Source organism: Arvicola amphibius, chromosome 1, assembly GCF_903992535.2.
Source record: "Arvicola amphibius chromosome 1, mArvAmp1.2, whole genome shotgun sequence".
NCBI lineage: Eukaryota > Metazoa > Chordata > Mammalia > Rodentia > Cricetidae > Arvicola > Arvicola amphibius.
In genome coordinates this window covers 29,901,836-29,918,698 of record NC_052047.1, presented here as the reverse complement: position 1 = coordinate 29,918,698, position 16,863 = coordinate 29,901,836, and the positions used below count along the sequence as shown (strand labels likewise).

Genomic DNA, 16,863 nt, shown 5'->3' with positions numbered 1-16,863 from the left:
CATACCCACAGGCCAACCGGTGGAGGCAAGCCCTCAAAGATATTCCCCCTTTCTCAAGTAATTTTAGTGTGTGTCATGTTGCCAAAAACCAACCACCACAGCAAGTAATTAAATATAGTGACTGTCTAGCGAGGGACTATCTAGCTAAGGGCAAAAGATGGTGTGAGACTCAGCATGTGACAGAATGTGACGGGTGCTGCAGCCGTATCAACAACCTCACCATTTATTAGGGGACATTCACTGGGCTTGTGTTCTAGGATCCAGAGTCTAAAGTGTCAACCATTATTACAAAATTGGACCATGCTATGCCAAGTATTCTAAACAACTACAGAGTCAATTGTTTTGTTTTCTGTTTTTCCGAGATGGTTTCTCTGCATCTCTTTGGAGCCTGTCCTTGAACTCACTCTGCAGGCCAGGCTGGCCTTGAATTCACAGACCTCTGCCTCTCTCTGCTTCCCAAGTCTCGGGATTAAAGGCGTGCGCCACCACCATCTGGCTTGTTTGCATTATTTGCAGAAAATAACAAAAGTGATCTAGTGAGGAGCGGATTCAAGAGGGGTCTTAACAATTCTGTGTGTTAATTTTAAAAAAAGTCTGTAGAAGATACGTTATAAATACTTACTTTTTATTTTTATTCTGTGTCTGTGTGTGACTGTGTGAATGCATGCTCCCCCTCCCCCGGGAAGGGCAGAGGATCCCCAGATCTGAGTTAAGAGGCTATTATGAGCCGCCTGACATGGGTGATAGGAACTGAACTTAGTTCTTTGCAAAAATAATACCCTTTCCTAACCACGAGGCACCTCTCCAGCTTCTCATTTTGAGGATGTATTATAGATACAATGGTGGCCCATGAAAATAGGGAAGCATCAATTAAAGTGTATTTTAAGCTGGCGTTCCGCTAACATCAGTTCTGTGAGTTACCTGCTTGTGACTTTTGAGGAAATCAAGTATCCTGCCCTCTATGAATACGTTTACATTTCTATTCAGTTTCACTTCCATATCCTTAATACTTAGCCTACTTTTGATAACTAGCAGAGTTTACGTACCTTCTCTGAAATCAAAGGTTACATTAATTCCTCCATGCTATGTTTCCATTCTTCCTCCAAACCTTACCAGGGGCACTTTTGTCTATTGACTAAACTAAGCAGGTCCAATTCTATTCCTGTCTCCAGGGCTAAGCTGTTTTCCATTCCATAGCCCAAACCTAGCACACATGGGACAAGCATATCTATTGGGATTTGTGATATTGAGAGCAAAGTTTAAAGCCAAAAACTTGTGCTATTCTTGCTCTCATTGGACTTCCATGTCAAATTCTCATCTAGGCTTCAGTTCCAAATGGATGTTATGGAAATCAATACTATATAACTAACAAAATAGGAAGTTGCTGATTAAACCTCAGTAACTTGTTCATATTGTTTTAAATCTGTAATGAAGCGCAATGAAGTGACATGCTGCACGCCCAAGTCTTCCTATCCCAGTCCCCAAGATACTCAATTGTTTTCCCCTGGGATCTGAATTTAAAAGATATTATTTCAGTAAACATCTCTACAGGGACCTTGTTATCTGGGAATGTTACTGAATGAGAAAAAAATTAAAATAGCATAATATATTGAAAGATTACTCACTGGATATCATGAGAAAGTCATATTCCAAACATGAAGACTAGAGTTTGGATTAGCCTGGTAGAAGTTTCAAGTAAGAGGGGACAGTGACCTCTTAGATATCTGAGCTGTTCGCTCATTAGAGCAGTAGGTAGACGAGGAGCTGGAAGCTTGAGGTTTTTTGTTTCGTTTTGGTTTTTGTTTTGTTTTGTTTTTCAAGACAGAGTTTCTCTGTAGCTTTGGAGCCTGTCCTGGAACTAGCTCTTGTAGACCAGGCTGTTCTCAAACTCACAGAGATCCACCTGCCTCTGCCTCCCAAACGCTGGGATTAAAAGGCATGCGCCACCACTGCCTGGCCTGGAAACTTTTAAATACTGCTTTGTTCTTGTCCAGCCGGATGACTAGGATTAGATACTTAATCCCTTTCAACTTCAAGTCTCATATTCTTATAAAGAGGAAGTTGGACTTGGTAATCTCCACAGTTCTGATATCAAGTTCCTCATTCGTCGTCATCTAGTTAACTCTTAGGGACAGCGAGTCAGTGTCCAGTCTTGGAAGCCACTGAACTAAGTGTTGGAGAACTGAAACGTAGCTCTAACAAGCTCCCTGTCCGTGGAGAGTTATCACCTTGTGGGTGGTTGAATTGTCTGGGGCATATGTCACAGAATGTCATGGAGTTGTATTATTCGTGAGACTTATGGAGCAGCGAGGCCCAGCTGACTAAGAGTGTTGCCTCTCAGTTCTCAGGCTCTAGCAGACTCACTACCGTCATCTGAGTAAATTAAATCTGCATTATACTTGAAAATAATTAGATTAACCCTACTGGAATGTAAGCTGAAAAACAGCAAAGGTTGTGAGTTCTATACATTTTTCTCCCTCTGGATCATATGCATGAGTCAAGGAAGAGCTGAGAGCTAGGGAGAAGGCAAACTGGTAGGCCTTTTAGAGCTGATCACACAACGATAACGTTTGCTGCAGATAAATCAAGATAGAAAATTAATAGCTAAAATAAGTCAAGGGCTTATTTTAATTTAGAAGTACCAAGAAGCAAACCCTTTTCTGCGTGAAATAATATGGGAAACAAAACTCAAACACATACAAATATTATACACACAAAATTTCAGAAGCATGAGTAAATTCTAATTCTTGATTCTCTAGATTAGGCTGGTCAGAAATGGAATAACGACACAGGAACATTGCTGAGAGTCAGCACTTTTTTATTACAGGGGTCCCCTACATAGGGCTCCACAGATACTTTCCTTTGTCTATGAGGCTGTCTTGTTAATGGGACCCAAAAGGATGCTCTATGAAGGATTCATGTCTTCAGGTGTAATTCTGAGATTCTGCAATTTGATGAAGTGGCTTTTATGCATTTGAGTGATAATTATGAGAGATAAAAATTATAGGAATGCCATCTATTACAAAGAAGTTGGGGATGATGATGGAGCTTGTCACAACTAGAGCCATGAGGACGACAAGGACTCTCAGCTGACTTGCCCTTGTAAGGTCTGTCCTGATTTCAGAACTCTGCAGCTCAAAAGTCTAGGCTGTAGAATTCCGAATCCTAACGCCCGACCCCTTTGTTATCTTTGGTCATGTCAACCAGTCTCCGTGGCTGGATCTACAGAATGTCTAGGCTGTGGTGGGGTAAGGGTTATGGGAGGTGTGGAAGTGGAGTGTTTGGGGTGGGGGTGGGGCAGCCTTCCATGGACATCTCTAAACGTTATTACATTACCATAGTTATTGTGAAGAACTGATTTTCAAGTACTGAAAAACGCAGAACGGAACTTAAAAAAATATACAGAATTTTGCTTTAGGACTCTTAAGGACTAGAACCCCATTAACACTTCCCTCTGCCAAACAACAGCGGTTCACTTTCCGGCCAGGCTCGGCTTAGGTTTTTTAGACTAACAATCTGGGGACCTGGCTTGCCCGGGTGCCAGGCTGACCCCAGAGCCTAATGTGGCACTGGGCTTTTCTCTCTGGGGGACCGCAGAGGTGTCGGACGGACAATGCCTGCAGCACCAAACCTTTGGCACAAGCAACGCGTGACTCTAAAAAAGAAGCGTTATTTCCAAAGTTGGGGATAGAAAGCTTGTGGAATAAAAGGGAGGGTTTAGTTAGAAATGAAGAAGCTGAGATTTTTCTTTTTTCTAATTTCCTACAATGGGAAATGACTGATGAGGACCGGCGCGAGCCGGACACTGGCAGTAGCAGGATCGGGCCGGTCTCTTAGGGAGAACAGGTCCCGGTGGTACCAAGCTTGGCTCCGGGTCACTCCGCCTGCTTTGTTTCGGACTCTTTACCGGGCTCTCGGTTGGTCTCCCGCTCCAAGGATCCGCCCGCCACAGGGCGGGGCTTCAGGGTCAAGGTGGACCAATTCCCCAGCCTCGCCCCTCCACGCGCTTTCGGACTCCGGGATGACTGACAGCTGCTGGGTCCAACCTGCGGCTCCAAAGCGTGGCCTCCGCCAGGGGCGGTCGGAGGCGAGGCGCCGGGGCCAATCGCGTTGCAGGCTAGGGGCGGGGCCTCCTTGCCAGCTCCAGGCGGGCGCTACCAGCACTCCTTCGGTCAAATGAGAACCGAAGAGGGGCGGTCCCCCGGTTGGGGTCCAGCCAATGAGGAAGGAGGGATGGGCGGGCCGGAGTGGCAGCCGCCGGTCCTCTGCTGCGAGCTAAGGTTTGGAGAGTCGGTGGGGGGGACCGCGAGTGGAGCGCGGGAGCCCGGGCGGCGAGCGGGTGTGAGCTGCCCGAAAATGCACTCGGATGCTGCAGCTGTCAGTGAGTAGCGCAGCGCCAGCGGGCCGGATGCGGGCCCGCATACCCCGTCCGCTCCCGTCCTCCCCTCTCCGCTTCTCGGGTCCCGATAGTGCTGGAGTCCCTGGTCCAGGAGCGGGCTGATTCCCTCCTGGAGCCCGAGGGCCGTGACGCCGCGGGCGGCTGGGGCGGGGGCAGGGGCGGCGGGGAGGGGGTGGGGATTGGCTGGCTTTCCGCGGTGGGGGAAGGGGGGACACACTCTGAAGGCCGGGGGCCGAGAGTCTGTGGTGCATGGAGGTGGAGACGGTGGCGGGCGCTGGCAGCTGGGGCCGGGGGTGGCACGGGCGGGTAGGGAGCGGGCCTATGGTTTGGGTGCAGGGTGAGGCTTGCGGGGCCCGAGCAGTGCGGTCGGCCGGGGAAGGCGGGGGAGAGCGAGGGGAGCGGGGGCGGGGACAATGGGAAGGAGGGCTGGGGGCGGGGGCGGGAACAATGGGTGGGGAGCGGGGGCCGCGGCCAGGCCGGTGAGGGGCTGCAAGCTGATGTGCCGGGGGGGGGGGGGGGGCGGTACGGGGTGGAGGCACCGCGGTGGGATGGGATAGTTGAGCAGTCCCGTACACCGGACGGCGGTCGGGGGTGGCGAGAGGGCTTGGGGGCAGGTGTTGGGACGTTGGGGTCCCTGGAGAAGAGGATGGCGGATAGCGCTGCCATGCAGTTTAGGGACTGGAACAGGGGGCAGGGAGGTTTGTGGAGTGAGTTAGGAGGAAGAGGAGGTGGGGTGGGGGGGAGCGGGGACTAGGAGGGCTGTCATTCCGGGTTCGGTGCTCACGGGGCGGAGTGGGGGGCGTTGGACTGTGCACTGGGGGAGGTGCTTCCTCCCGGGAGGGGCCAGGTCCTGCTTAGGAGGGGACCGCCCTGAGCCTGGGGGTGCGCCGAGGGGAGGGGGCGGGGCCGGGTACCCGGGAGGTGTCCCGAGGCTGGCAGTGGCCACCACGCTTGAGGAGCGGCGGCGAGCGAGGTCAGCACGGGCTGGGGTTTTGGGACCGGGAGGCGGGTCAGGGACGCCGTCTGCAAGCTGACCCAGCCCGGTGGGGTCCTGGAGCCGTGTGTGTGTGTGGGGGGGGGTGGGACAAGCATAAGGGGGTGTCGGGGTCCTCGGCGGTCCGTAGGTTTGGCAGTATGTGACGCAGTTGTCTAATTTCTGGCCATCAGGTATGGGGGCTGATGAGTCAGGACCCGCTGCCCTGTATGAAGGGCGGCTTCGGAGGCTCAGCACCATGCCTGCAGGAAGCCACCTCGGCCCGAAGCACCTGGAGGGCGCTTTAGGGGTTTCCTTTAGGGTCTGGCTCCTGAAGCCGGTGTGAAGGGAAAGGCAGGCTCGCGGAATTCTGGGACTTGTAGTCCCAGTCGCGCCGGGTCGCGGTTGGGTTGGGTGCACGTGGGTAACTGTGGAAACGCGTCCCAGAATGCAGCGCGCCCCTTGGAGCCTCCCTGCTTGGCTAACTCGCGCTTTATGCCGCGGAGATCCTTTGCGTTCTCTCCGGGGTTTCTTGGGACAGTGTCCGTCGCAGAGGGAGAGCACAGGCCAAACCCTGGCCCTTTTCTGAGTTAATTATTTTTCCCTGCATCTGGTAGCCTTGCGGAGCGAATGCTTAGTCTTGAACCATCCTGCACACACTTCGTTCTAACGCAACGTTTAGCGTGGAGCTTTTAGAGTGGATTCAGCGTATGGAAGCCTAGGGTGAAGTGTACAGCCTTACATAAGTATGGGAACTAAGTAGAGACAGACATGTATATCCTTTGAGAATACAGAGAATTGTACTGGTATTTCATGGGCTGTTTGGTTTTCCCAAGAATTAGAGGATTTTTTTTTTTTTAAGTGAATTGAGAAGAACAGCTTAATGGAATTTGGGGTTGAAATAGTCTCATGCCCGAACCTGAAATGAACTCCCAAAGGTGAACAAAGGGAAAGTATGATGTCTTCTGCTTTTATGTAAGTGCAAAGCAGATAAGGCTATTGTTTGCTCCTTAGCTACCAGATTGTAAAGACTTCACCTCTTGACTGTTACAGGTCTCTGAGTTTGTGGACTTAAAGCCACCACATCCTTGTAAAAGGAGACTGCTCATTCCTGACTGCCCGGACCCAAGTAATCACACAGAGACTATAATAATCACAACATTGTTTGACCAATGACTCAGGCGTATTTCTAGCTAGCTCTTACATTTTAAATTAACCCATTTCCATTAATCTGTCTATCTCCACTAAGCTGTGGCTTACTGGGTAAGGCTCTGTTCTGGCGTCTGTCTCCTTTGACAGCTATATGACACCTCTCTGACTCCATCTACTCTCTCTCTCTCTCTCTCTCTCTCTCTCTCTCTCTCTCTCTCTCTCTCTCTCTCTCTCTCTCTCTCTCTCTCTCTCGCTCTTCCAGCCTGGCTATATTCTGCCCTGCCATAGACCAAAACAGATTTATTCATTAACCAATAAAAGCAACACAAGTATGGAAGGACATCCACATCACATTCTTTGCCGGTTCTTTTTAGTGATCACTCCCAAATCTAATGTAGGGGCTATAAGATTGGCTCAGACGTGACCAATTATTTTTGTATGGTGAATCAGATATTATGAAACTATTGATAATAGTTAACAGAGGGGTCATATATATATATATATATATATAATGATATGCATCTTGCAGACAAGTTTTAAAATTTAGAAATCACTTAACATGGTTACTTAACATGGTTAAGACAGTCCTAAACTTGCATATGTATTTCACAATGTTTTGTAAAATTTTGTTATTATTTTAAGTTATGTTTATGTGTGTGGGCATGTTTGCAGATGCCATGGAGATCAAAAGAGGGCATGGGATTCTTTAGAACTGGAGTTACAGGCGGTTGCGAGCTGCCCAGCATGGGTGCTGGGAATGGAACTCAGGCCCTCTGCAAGAGCAGTAGGCACTCTTTCCCGCTGAGCTGTCTCTCCAGCCCTTCCAGTCTATGTGAGAGACTGATTAGTGTGTGATGCTATGAGGAAACAATTTATGTCTCTCCCGTTTTGATTATATTGGCAAAATCTCTCAGAAAATTCGTGTAATATGTGTGTGTATGGAAATTTTTTTCCAAAAAGTATTTAATCTTGGGATTTGCTCTTGCCAAATCATAAGGCCAAAAAAATGCATAAGATCTATAACCGTCTTTAAAATTTAAAGAATATTAGTCTGCATTTCTTTTATTTTCATTTGTTCCATCGTTTTCTGAGGGACAAACGCTCTTTCCACATTCTCTTCATCCAGTCCACAAGCCCAAGTCCCTGGGCAGCATTGAGCCTGCGCTGTCCACTCTAGTTTTGGGGGACCTTTGCTTTTTGGCCCTTGGTTGGTTCTTAATTTTTTGTTTGGATTTTGCTATGCATTAAAACAGTTAAAAATATTTTATCAATTTTTTTTGTCTTTTGTATCAGAAAGGATTTGGGGTGGGGTGGGAAGGGGGAGGTAGTTGCTTTAATCAGCGTTCTAGAGTAACAGAACTTACAGAATGAATCTCAAGGGAATTTATTAGAGTGACTTACAGGCTGTGGTTCAGCTAATTCAACAATGACTGTCTATGTGCAGAAGGTCCCAGAATCTAGTAACTGCTCAGTCGCTGAGGCTGGAAATCTCAGCTGGTCTTCAGTATCTATCGGAGTCCTGAAGAAGTAGGCACTAATGATGGTGAAGGAATGGACTCTAGTGGGGCAAGAACAAGCAGGTGAAGGCTAAAAAGTTTCTTCCTTCTATGTCCTTATATAGGCTTCCAGCAGAAGGCATGCCCAGATTAAATCTCCAGCCCAGAAGTGTCTTCCCACTTCAAAGATCCAGATTAGATGTGGATCTTCCCATTTCAAATTAAGCAAAGTCCCTCACAAATTAAGCAAAATCCCTCATAGGCGTGCCCCTCCATTTTGGATTTTAGTTAATTCCAGATGTAATCAAGTTGATAACCAAGAGTAGCCATCCCAGTAGTCTTTCTACCACCGTGCCAAAGAGCAAAGCTCTCCCGTCCTTTTGTGGACATTGATGCTTCTTTCTCCATTCCTGGCTTGCAAAGGAGCCCTACTTGGTGCTTGATAGCATCTGATTTTTCTTCAAACTTACAATATCTCCTTTGTTGTTTTATTGAACTACTGTAACTTACTTCCTTCTTGTTTTTTAGTCTCATCTTAATCACCATCATGGGCATCCTTACAATTGTAGCTAATAATTAATAGCCGGTAATCCTGCTGACACAGCAGCAAACCACCGTCTGTCAGAAACCTGGTTCTTCCTGGCCTGTCAGTGTGCCTTCAATAAGCAGTGACTCCAGGGACATCTAGACTTCGGGTTGTGCCAAGGTGCGTCCATATATCAGATGGAGGCTGTTTATTTGGCCTAGTTCTGTAGTTAGGCCAGGCAAGAGGAAGTCAGCACTGGTTGATTTTGTGCATTTGGTTTATGAAGCCACAGTAATTTGAGTCACCCTCTTTGGAGGCTTAGATACTTCTCATTTTTTCTCCTGTTTGGTGGTAGAAGGGAGAGTCTGTTTTCAATACTTATTTTGTTATTGTGACAACATTTTTGAGAAAAGCAACTTTAAAGGAAGGTTTTTTCTGGCTCATGGTTTGGTTGTATCTATAGCAAGGAGAGATGACTCGCCATTTTATCTATAGAGAGGAGAGATGGCTCGCCATTGTATCTACAGGGAGGAGAGATGGCTCGCCATTGTATCTACAGGGAGGAGAGATGACTCGTCATTGTATCTATAGGGAGGAGAGATGGCTGGCCATTGTATTTATAGGGAAGAGAGATGATAGCTATTGCAGTGGTCACTTTTCTTCTTTTTTTGCAGCTCATTCATGGACCCAGCCTATGGGAAGGTGCTGCCTGCAATCATAGTGGGTCTTCCTTCTGTTAAACCCTCACAGAGATTCCACAGTGTGTCCCTTAGGTGATGTCAAATCCAGGGAAGCTAGCGAGAAGATAAATGACCACGGGCGGTATCTCTTTTACAGTTATCCTCTCTTCCCAACTCTTTACCAGTGTCTTGGGTCTGACCCAGTCTTTTTTTCTGGTAACCAGTGGTCCTGTGTGAGGCTTAGCCTGTGCTACATTGGTCTCTCACCAGTTGGATCATCTTGGCTTTTAGTATATGTGCTGCAGAAGCAAGCACAAATCATCTTAGCTTTTAATATTTGCTTTTCTGCTCAAAAACTTAGAGGGCTTCCAGATGCTCAGTTAAGTATGGCCTCCTCAGAACAAGAACTCAGGAGAGTTCAGGAAAGGCAGATGAATCTCTCTGAGTTCAAGGCTAGCCTGGCCTATAGAGTGAGCGTCAGGACAGCTGGGGCTACACAGAGAAACCCTGTTTCGAAAACAAAACAAAGTAATTGAAAGGTGCCTAGTGTTATAGCATGGCTTTTGCAGTTGAAGTCTGGCTCCTCCTCCCTGTCTGCCCTCAGAGCACATGACAATAAGGGGCCGGGACAATATTATAGTCCCTGAGACCCATTGCCAATGACCTACTTACTCCAGAGGTTCCATGGGTTTTACAACCTACCAAATAGTACCACTATCTGGGCACCAAACATTTGCCATATGAACCTTTTGGGGGCATTTCATATTCAAACCATAATACAGCTATATGTAACACTTAATTTTGATTGAAGAGTGTCTAGTCTGGAGAGATTGACATGTTGGTATGTGTAAGGGACTAGGGAAAGTCTGTTTGGGAACTGTCACCAGTTTTGTTTGAGAGATAGGTTGGTGTTATTTTGATTTTCTTTTTTTCTGTCTTATGACCAAGGCTTTATTTCTTCATGAAATAAAGCGAAATAGTGAGCCAGGGGCTGGAGGGCTCAGTGGTTAGGAGCACTGGCTGCTCTTACAAAGGACCTGGGTTTGATTCCCAGCACCCACATAGTGGCTAATCACAGTCTGTAATTCCAGTTCCAGAGGATCTGACACCCTCTTTGGCTTCTGAGGGCATCAGGCACACACATGCACAGACATACATGCAGGTAAAACAACGTATGCACATAAAAACAGAGAACAGTGTGGTGAGATTATTAGTACATCCTCCCTTCCTGTGGTCCAGTGTGTAGCTAAAGGTGACAGGCAAGGACTCGGCTTGAGAGCCTGAGTTGGTATTAATCGCTTCCTGCAGTTTGTTCTTACTGTGAAATTCAGGTTACAAGTACTCTTGAGAATTATTATTTTAAGAACGCATTTTCTAAAAAAATGTGTCTTAGGAAGAAAAACACTGAAATGAATTTTAAATGGGATTGTGTGCTTTAGTGTCTGTCACAGGGCAGTTTTAGAGCCAAGGACTTGTATTTATTTATTTATTTATTTTTTTCTGGAGTGTCCATGATTCTGCAGAGTGCCTGTTACCTGAGGTTTGGATTGCTTTCCTTTTAATTAGAAACAAGTTATTGTCACTTAGAAAGTTGTTTTTGAAACTAGTGACTGTTTAGAATAAAACACAAGATGATAAGAAAAAGACCCCTCCCCCTGGGTGGCACTACTTGGTGTGTGTTGTTTTTTTTTTTTTTTTGAGGGAGGGTAGGTTGTTCTTTGTGGATTCTGTTTTTCAGGAATGTCTAGCAAAGCTTTCTCTACCTGCTGTTTATATCTGCAAGGCTTGCAGAGCAGGGAGCCATGCAGCCTGACAGGGACAACACTATCTCTCCTAGAGGGCTCTGGCTCTTCCCTGGTGAAGGAGCCTTACCTTAGTTGTGAACTGATGGAAGTACCTCTCCCTCCTCTCTACAACCTGAAGGCAGAGGTCAGCAAAGGAAAGAAAGCTGTAGCCTGGGGAGAGCCATTGTGGTGGGTGCTCAGCCAAGGGCTCTGTTGGTTTCAGAGGCTGGGACCAACCCTGGGCCTGCCTGAGGAATCTCGCCATGTGCCTGTGGGGGTTCTTTTGGTTGTGTGGTTGGTTGGCAAGCCTGGCTTTCTAGTTTTCCTAGTGAGTCTAGTGCTATATTTAAAGCCCGAACCCAAACAAAATGAACGCTTTTTTGTTTAAACTCACCACAGTTGGTTTCCAGTGCTGGCAACTAAGACTCAGACAGTCCTGTCGCTGGTCAGTTAACCTGGCAGAGGCTCTGAAGAAGAGCGGTGGTCTCCTTTCGGTAGATCTGCCCACAGGCTCCACTTAGAGGTGACCAAAGACTGACTGAAGGGTTCATGTAATGTCACTTGTAGGTGGTGGGAGCCAGCATTGTGGTGTTCAAGACTCTGGATGTCACCTGGAGCCATGACTCCTGTCCCCAATGACGGCCAGCCACTTTTGTCTCTGAGAAAACCAGTTCAGAAGGTGGGACACACAGAAGCTGGCCCTTAATTCCTTGTGCATGTTCTGATTCGAGAATTCTAACTGGAAATATTTGCAGGTTTTTCTTGGGTGGGGTATTTTGTTTAGCCAGAAATAATCTTGGTAGTTCTAAAGTGTTCCTGGTCAACTTTATTGAGGTTATAATGTGCATATTCTGAAATTATAGCCATGTAAGTATATAGTTGGATAGACTGGTAAACAAAGACCCTGGCAGAGCAGCTAGTAAACCAAGGTACAGAACATATTCATCACTCCAAGAGCCTCTCTGTGTCGCGCCCACCAGTCAGCACCTCACCTAACCCCACCCCAGATACTTGGCCCTTCAGATGTATCTGTGATCTCCTCCATGTTGATGCTTAGTTATTTTTCTTATCGTGGACATATTACAGCATCACACACACCGAGTTAAAGGAAAGTGTCCATGCTGTGTGAACCATGCGGGCCAAGATTGGTGCTTTTATAGCAGGGGTGACTCCTCCAAAGGTTGCCCTGCAGGTTGCTTTTCTGCAGCCTGCTTTTCTGCAGCCCAGTGACATGCCACGCCACACCACTGTTTGCTCTCGGATGTCTTGGTGTCTTCCCGTTGCTTTGTGGAAAGCAGTCTGGGAAGTGGGAAAGGGCTTGGCAGGTGCCAACCCTCGAGTCAGACTGTCTGGACTCACACTCTTGCTGTGCCACTTACTATTTGTAAGATTGTGGGTGAGTTACCCTGCTTTTTGTGCTCAGAGATTTCATGTTTAGAAACTGCATTCCCATTTAGGCGGAGGGCGGTGGTGCACACCTTTAAGCCCAGCAGTTGGGAGGCAGAGGCAGGTGGATCTCTGTGAGTGCAAGACTAGCCTTGTGTACAGAGTGAGTTCCAGAACAACCAAAGCTACAGAGAGAAACTCTGTCTTAAAAACCTAAAAAAAAATGGCATCTCTGGGGGCATGGTGCTGTTGTCGCCAGGTGTGTTCACCAGGTGTGTTCACCAGGTGTGAATATTGAGTACCTTCTCTGCACAATGCCCAGGTCTTCATTTGTCTGGAAGTTTTCATTCTGGTGTGGGTGAGGGGCAGATAGTAAGCAGGTCTGTTTTGTGGCACTAAGTTCTGTAGAGAACAATAAAGCAAAGGAAGCATGTGTGTGGGTGAGGGCAGTGGGAAGAGAGGGACACAGCACACAGGCTCTCCGTGTGTGGCAGGCACGATCTGAGGAACAGCAAGGAGACTGGGATGCAGGGAGAAGACATGAGAGAAACCTTCCCGAGGAACCTGTGAGCTGCACCCGCTGAGGTGCTTCTGTGACTGTTGATTCGTGATGCTGGCCTCCTCGGTAGGCGTGGCATCAGAGAAACCAAGGAGGAAAAGAGACATTCTGTTATTTGGGTGACTGATATGTCAGTCAGCTGTCCCCAGACCCTGCTGTAACAGACAGGGTCCCCTGGGGCCTGCTTCTCCAGAGAATGTGCAGGGGACAGAGGCAGTGGGCAGGTGAGGAATGAATGGCAGCTGCTGGGTTAGTGGGACCAGGAGGAGGCGCACAGCTGGACTTACTAGCTGGGTAGGAAGGGGCAGAATTGCCCTGTCAGCTTAGCCTTTGGGGTTTCATTGGGAAAACAGTTCATGAGTAGGTAGGCTTGGGAGGACAGAGGGAGTGGGCAGACCTGTGGCAGCCAGGTGGGAGCGTTGGGAGCTGAGTGCAGGAGAAGGTGAGGTTGCAGAGTGGGACCTGTGGATTGCATGAGTGGACGGGAAGCAAGAGATGGGAGACAGGACACTGGGAAAAGATATAAAGGGACTTGGGGTGGGGGCTAAGGTCTCTTACTCCTGTGCTCTCCACTCCCACTCAGAGCTGATCTGTTGCACCCACATTTCACAGGTGAGGAAGCTAGAGTACAGGAAAGGTAACCTCAAGGTCGTGAAGCTTTTATACAGTGGCTTGAGATTTAGCTGGGTCTTCTGGCTCCAGGTCGGACTGCTCCACACCGCAGGTGGATGGACCCCAGCATTGCATGCTTGTTTTAGCTGGGTCTTCTGGCTCCAGGTCGGACTGCTCCACACCGCAGGTGGATGGACCCCAGCATTGCATGCTTGTTTTAGCTGGGTCTTCTGGCTCCAGGTCGGACTGCTCCACACCGCAGGTGGATGGACCCCAGCATTGCATGCTTGTTTTAGCTGGGTCTTCTGGCTCCAGGTCGGACTGCTCCACACTGCAGGTGGACGGGCCCCAGCATCGCCTGTTTGCTTTTCAGTTACGCCTCCAAGGGAGCATGCTCTCATGGCGGTTGACTGGCCGGGTCAGAGCCCGTTCGTTGGCTCTGCCTCCTGTACCTCAGATTCTTCCTCTTGGAGTGACTTAGTGGGTAGGGTGCCTGAGGTCTTGCAGCTTGCTCCTCTACACCCCTTCCTTGGCAAGGCTACTTGAAGTGGCAACAGGAACTTAACCCTGCTGGAGAACTGTGGCCCAGAAAAGTACTCTGTACTCTCTTATTTGCTGCTGAAACAGTCTCAGTTGCTGAGATTTCATCTTAAATAGGTGTATGTGGAAATACTCTTGTGAGTTTTAGAATATAGGTGATACCTAACAGCAGTGCAGAAAAAAGCCAGAAAAATGCGACTTTGCTTAGAGCCACTCAGTAGCTTTTATAATTAAGTTAGCCCCACCCCCACTTTTTGTCTTAGGTCCTGGGTAAGTGTTTATTGTTAACATCTCTAAGATGCCACTCCCCAAACTATTCCATAGACTTTTTGTCCTGAGCAATTAAATGGGACAGGGTGGTTGTCGGTCAGTCCAGGGGTATTGTACTGATGGCCTGAAGGATCCATCTCCTTGTTATCCCCTCCGACTTGTCTTTCTGGCCATTCCAGGTCCAGGCCAGGGCTCTTCTGGATCATGATAGGGGGAGGTGGAGCTGGCATGTGGTGTGGGCAGTGGAGCTGGCGTGGGCAGTGGAGCTGGCGTGGGCAGTGGAGCTGGTGTGCGCTGTGGGCAGTGCTCTGCTAGTGTGCATTGCACACCAGCTCACTGTTGCCTCCAGGAGCCTATGGAGGGGATCCTGCCAATCTGGCTCAACAGATGGGGGCACTGAGGTACCGTGAGTTAGGTTGGTGATCTATGAGGTGTCTCAGCTGGGACCCAGCAGAGTTGGGACTCTGACCTGGAGTGTACCAGACCTGACATTCTTTTCTCCTAACCTGGCTTCTGCATCATTATCAAGATTGAAGGGTACTTTGTCTCTGAATGACCCCATGGAACAGTGTTCTCAATGGTAGGCAGGGTGAGGAGACAGAATCTGGAGTCCTTTGTACCGTGGCACATTGGGAGCACAGCCAGCTAGTATGTCCTGAAGTGACTGGATCCTTTGAGATGGCAGTGGCGTGTGCAGACACTGGGTGCTGGGTGGCACGCCTCCTCTTGGGGTGGCTGGTTGCTTCTACCAGCCTCTTCCCTGGGTTCTGTGAGAGCCAGGAGGAAGGCGCCTGCCAACTGGATGCTTGGCTGGATTTAATTTTGGATCTTGTACTCTGCAAATGCTGCGTCACACCCCACAGTGACTGCTCGTCAGTATTCCTTCTGTAGCTCCCTCCTTGGCTTTTTGTCCAATAGCGAGTGTACGCTGGCCAGACGAATGAAGTTAACACTTTCCTCCCTTGCCTGGTTTGCCTGCCCTGGGTCTCGACCCTTCTCTGCAGGGTGCTGGATTAGTCTCCTCTGCAGAGTCCTGGTCAGTGGAGAGGCGTTGGCTGCTGGCAGGTGATGGCTGAGATGAGGTGCTGGGTGTTAAAATCCACTCTCCCATTTTCATTCATTGACTGGGTCAGACCCTGCTTCCCTGGGTGTCAGACCCTGCTTCCCTGGTGTCAGACCCTGCTTCCCTGGTGTCAGACCCTGCTTCCCTGAGTGTCAGACCCTGCTTCCCTGGTGTCAGACCCTGCTTCCCTGAGTGTCAGACCCTGCTTCCCTGGTGTCAGACCCTGCTTCCCTCCGTGTCAGATCCTGCTCCTCTGGGCCTATAGGCTGCTTGAGTGTTACTTACGTGGATAGCAAGCTGGGGTTGGTTTGACTCTGATGGGAGAAGGTTTAAAAGGTGCTGCCCCAAGCCCAGGCGGCGGTGGCGCACGCCTTTAATCCCAGCACTCGGGAGGCAGAGGCAGGAGGATCTCTGAGTTCGAGGCCAGCCTGGTCTACAAGAGCTAGTTCCAGGACAGGCTCTAGAAACTACAGGGAAACCCTGTCTCGAAAAACCAAAAAAAAAAAAAAATTTAGTAAAAGGTGCTGCCCCTCTGACTTGTAGCCAGCACCTTGTTGTCACCTACTGTGCCGCAGGCACTGCTCTCTAAGCATTTTAATTGTTGCAACGTCCTTGTAAGATGGGCACCACTAGCCATTTAGTAGAAGAAGAAATGTCCACTTCTGGCAATGAAGGCCATGCGGTGTGGAACTGACTGCAACCTGGCTTTTGGGGTCTCCTACCTAGTTTACAGCGTGAGAAAGTGTTTTCACAGCCCTTTGTTTTTCCTTTCCTTTCCTTTCCTTTCCTTTCCTTTCCTTTCCTTTCCTTTCCTTTCCTTTCCTTTCTCTTCCCTCCCTCCCTCCCTCCCTCCCTCCCTCCCTCCCTCCCTCCCTCCCTCCCTCCCTCCCTCTGTCCCCCTACCTCCTCCCTCTCTTTTTTCTTTCTTTGTAGCCCAGCTGTCCTGGAACTTGCTCTGTAGACCAGGCTGCCCTTGAATTTATAGAGATCCCCCAGCCTCTGCCTTCCGAGTGATGGGATTAAAGGCGTGCGCCGCCACCGCCTGGCTAACACATTACTGTGTTTTAATAATTTTGCCTTAAAAGTAAGAATGTTCAAATACACACATGGAAGACCTGTGCCATCTCATACAGCCAATAACTTAATTTGTGTGTGAAGTTGTAACTTGGAATTAGATCACTTAAAACATTTTGTGTTTAGTTTTCACAAAAGTATAGGCTTCATTTTTGGAAGACACCGTATCCCAAGCCATTTTGGAATGAATTTACTTTACTGTAGTTTTTAAAAAAATTACATAGTGTACTTTTCAAATCCTGTGTCCCGTGTATCTCTGAGCTCAAGTTCCAGTCAGTAATGACTTTTGATTCGACCTGCCTTCTGCCTGCTCAGACTGGCCTTGATCTTGGGATCCTCCTGCCTCCGC

The 16,863-nt window shown here is 48.5% G+C and overlaps 1 protein-coding gene across 3 annotated transcripts in view; it reads left to right on the top strand.

Moving 5' to 3' along the window:
• Positions 1-4,264: 4,264 nt before the first annotated feature.
• The window catches only part of Dcun1d4 (defective in cullin neddylation 1 domain containing 4), a 75,680-nt gene continuing 63,081 nt past the window's right edge, over positions 4,265-16,863 (top strand). The window contains exon 1 of one of the 3 annotated variants that reach the window (XM_038345317.1): positions 4,265-4,381. In XM_038345317.1, the coding sequence (XP_038201245.1) occupies positions 4,357-4,381 (25 nt within the window). In that variant the 5' untranslated portion in view covers positions 4,265-4,356. Of the gene's footprint in view, positions 4,382-5,314; positions 5,373-16,863 lie in introns of those variants that run through there. The other 2 variants (XM_038345325.1, XM_038345345.1) reach the window with 2 other exon arrangements.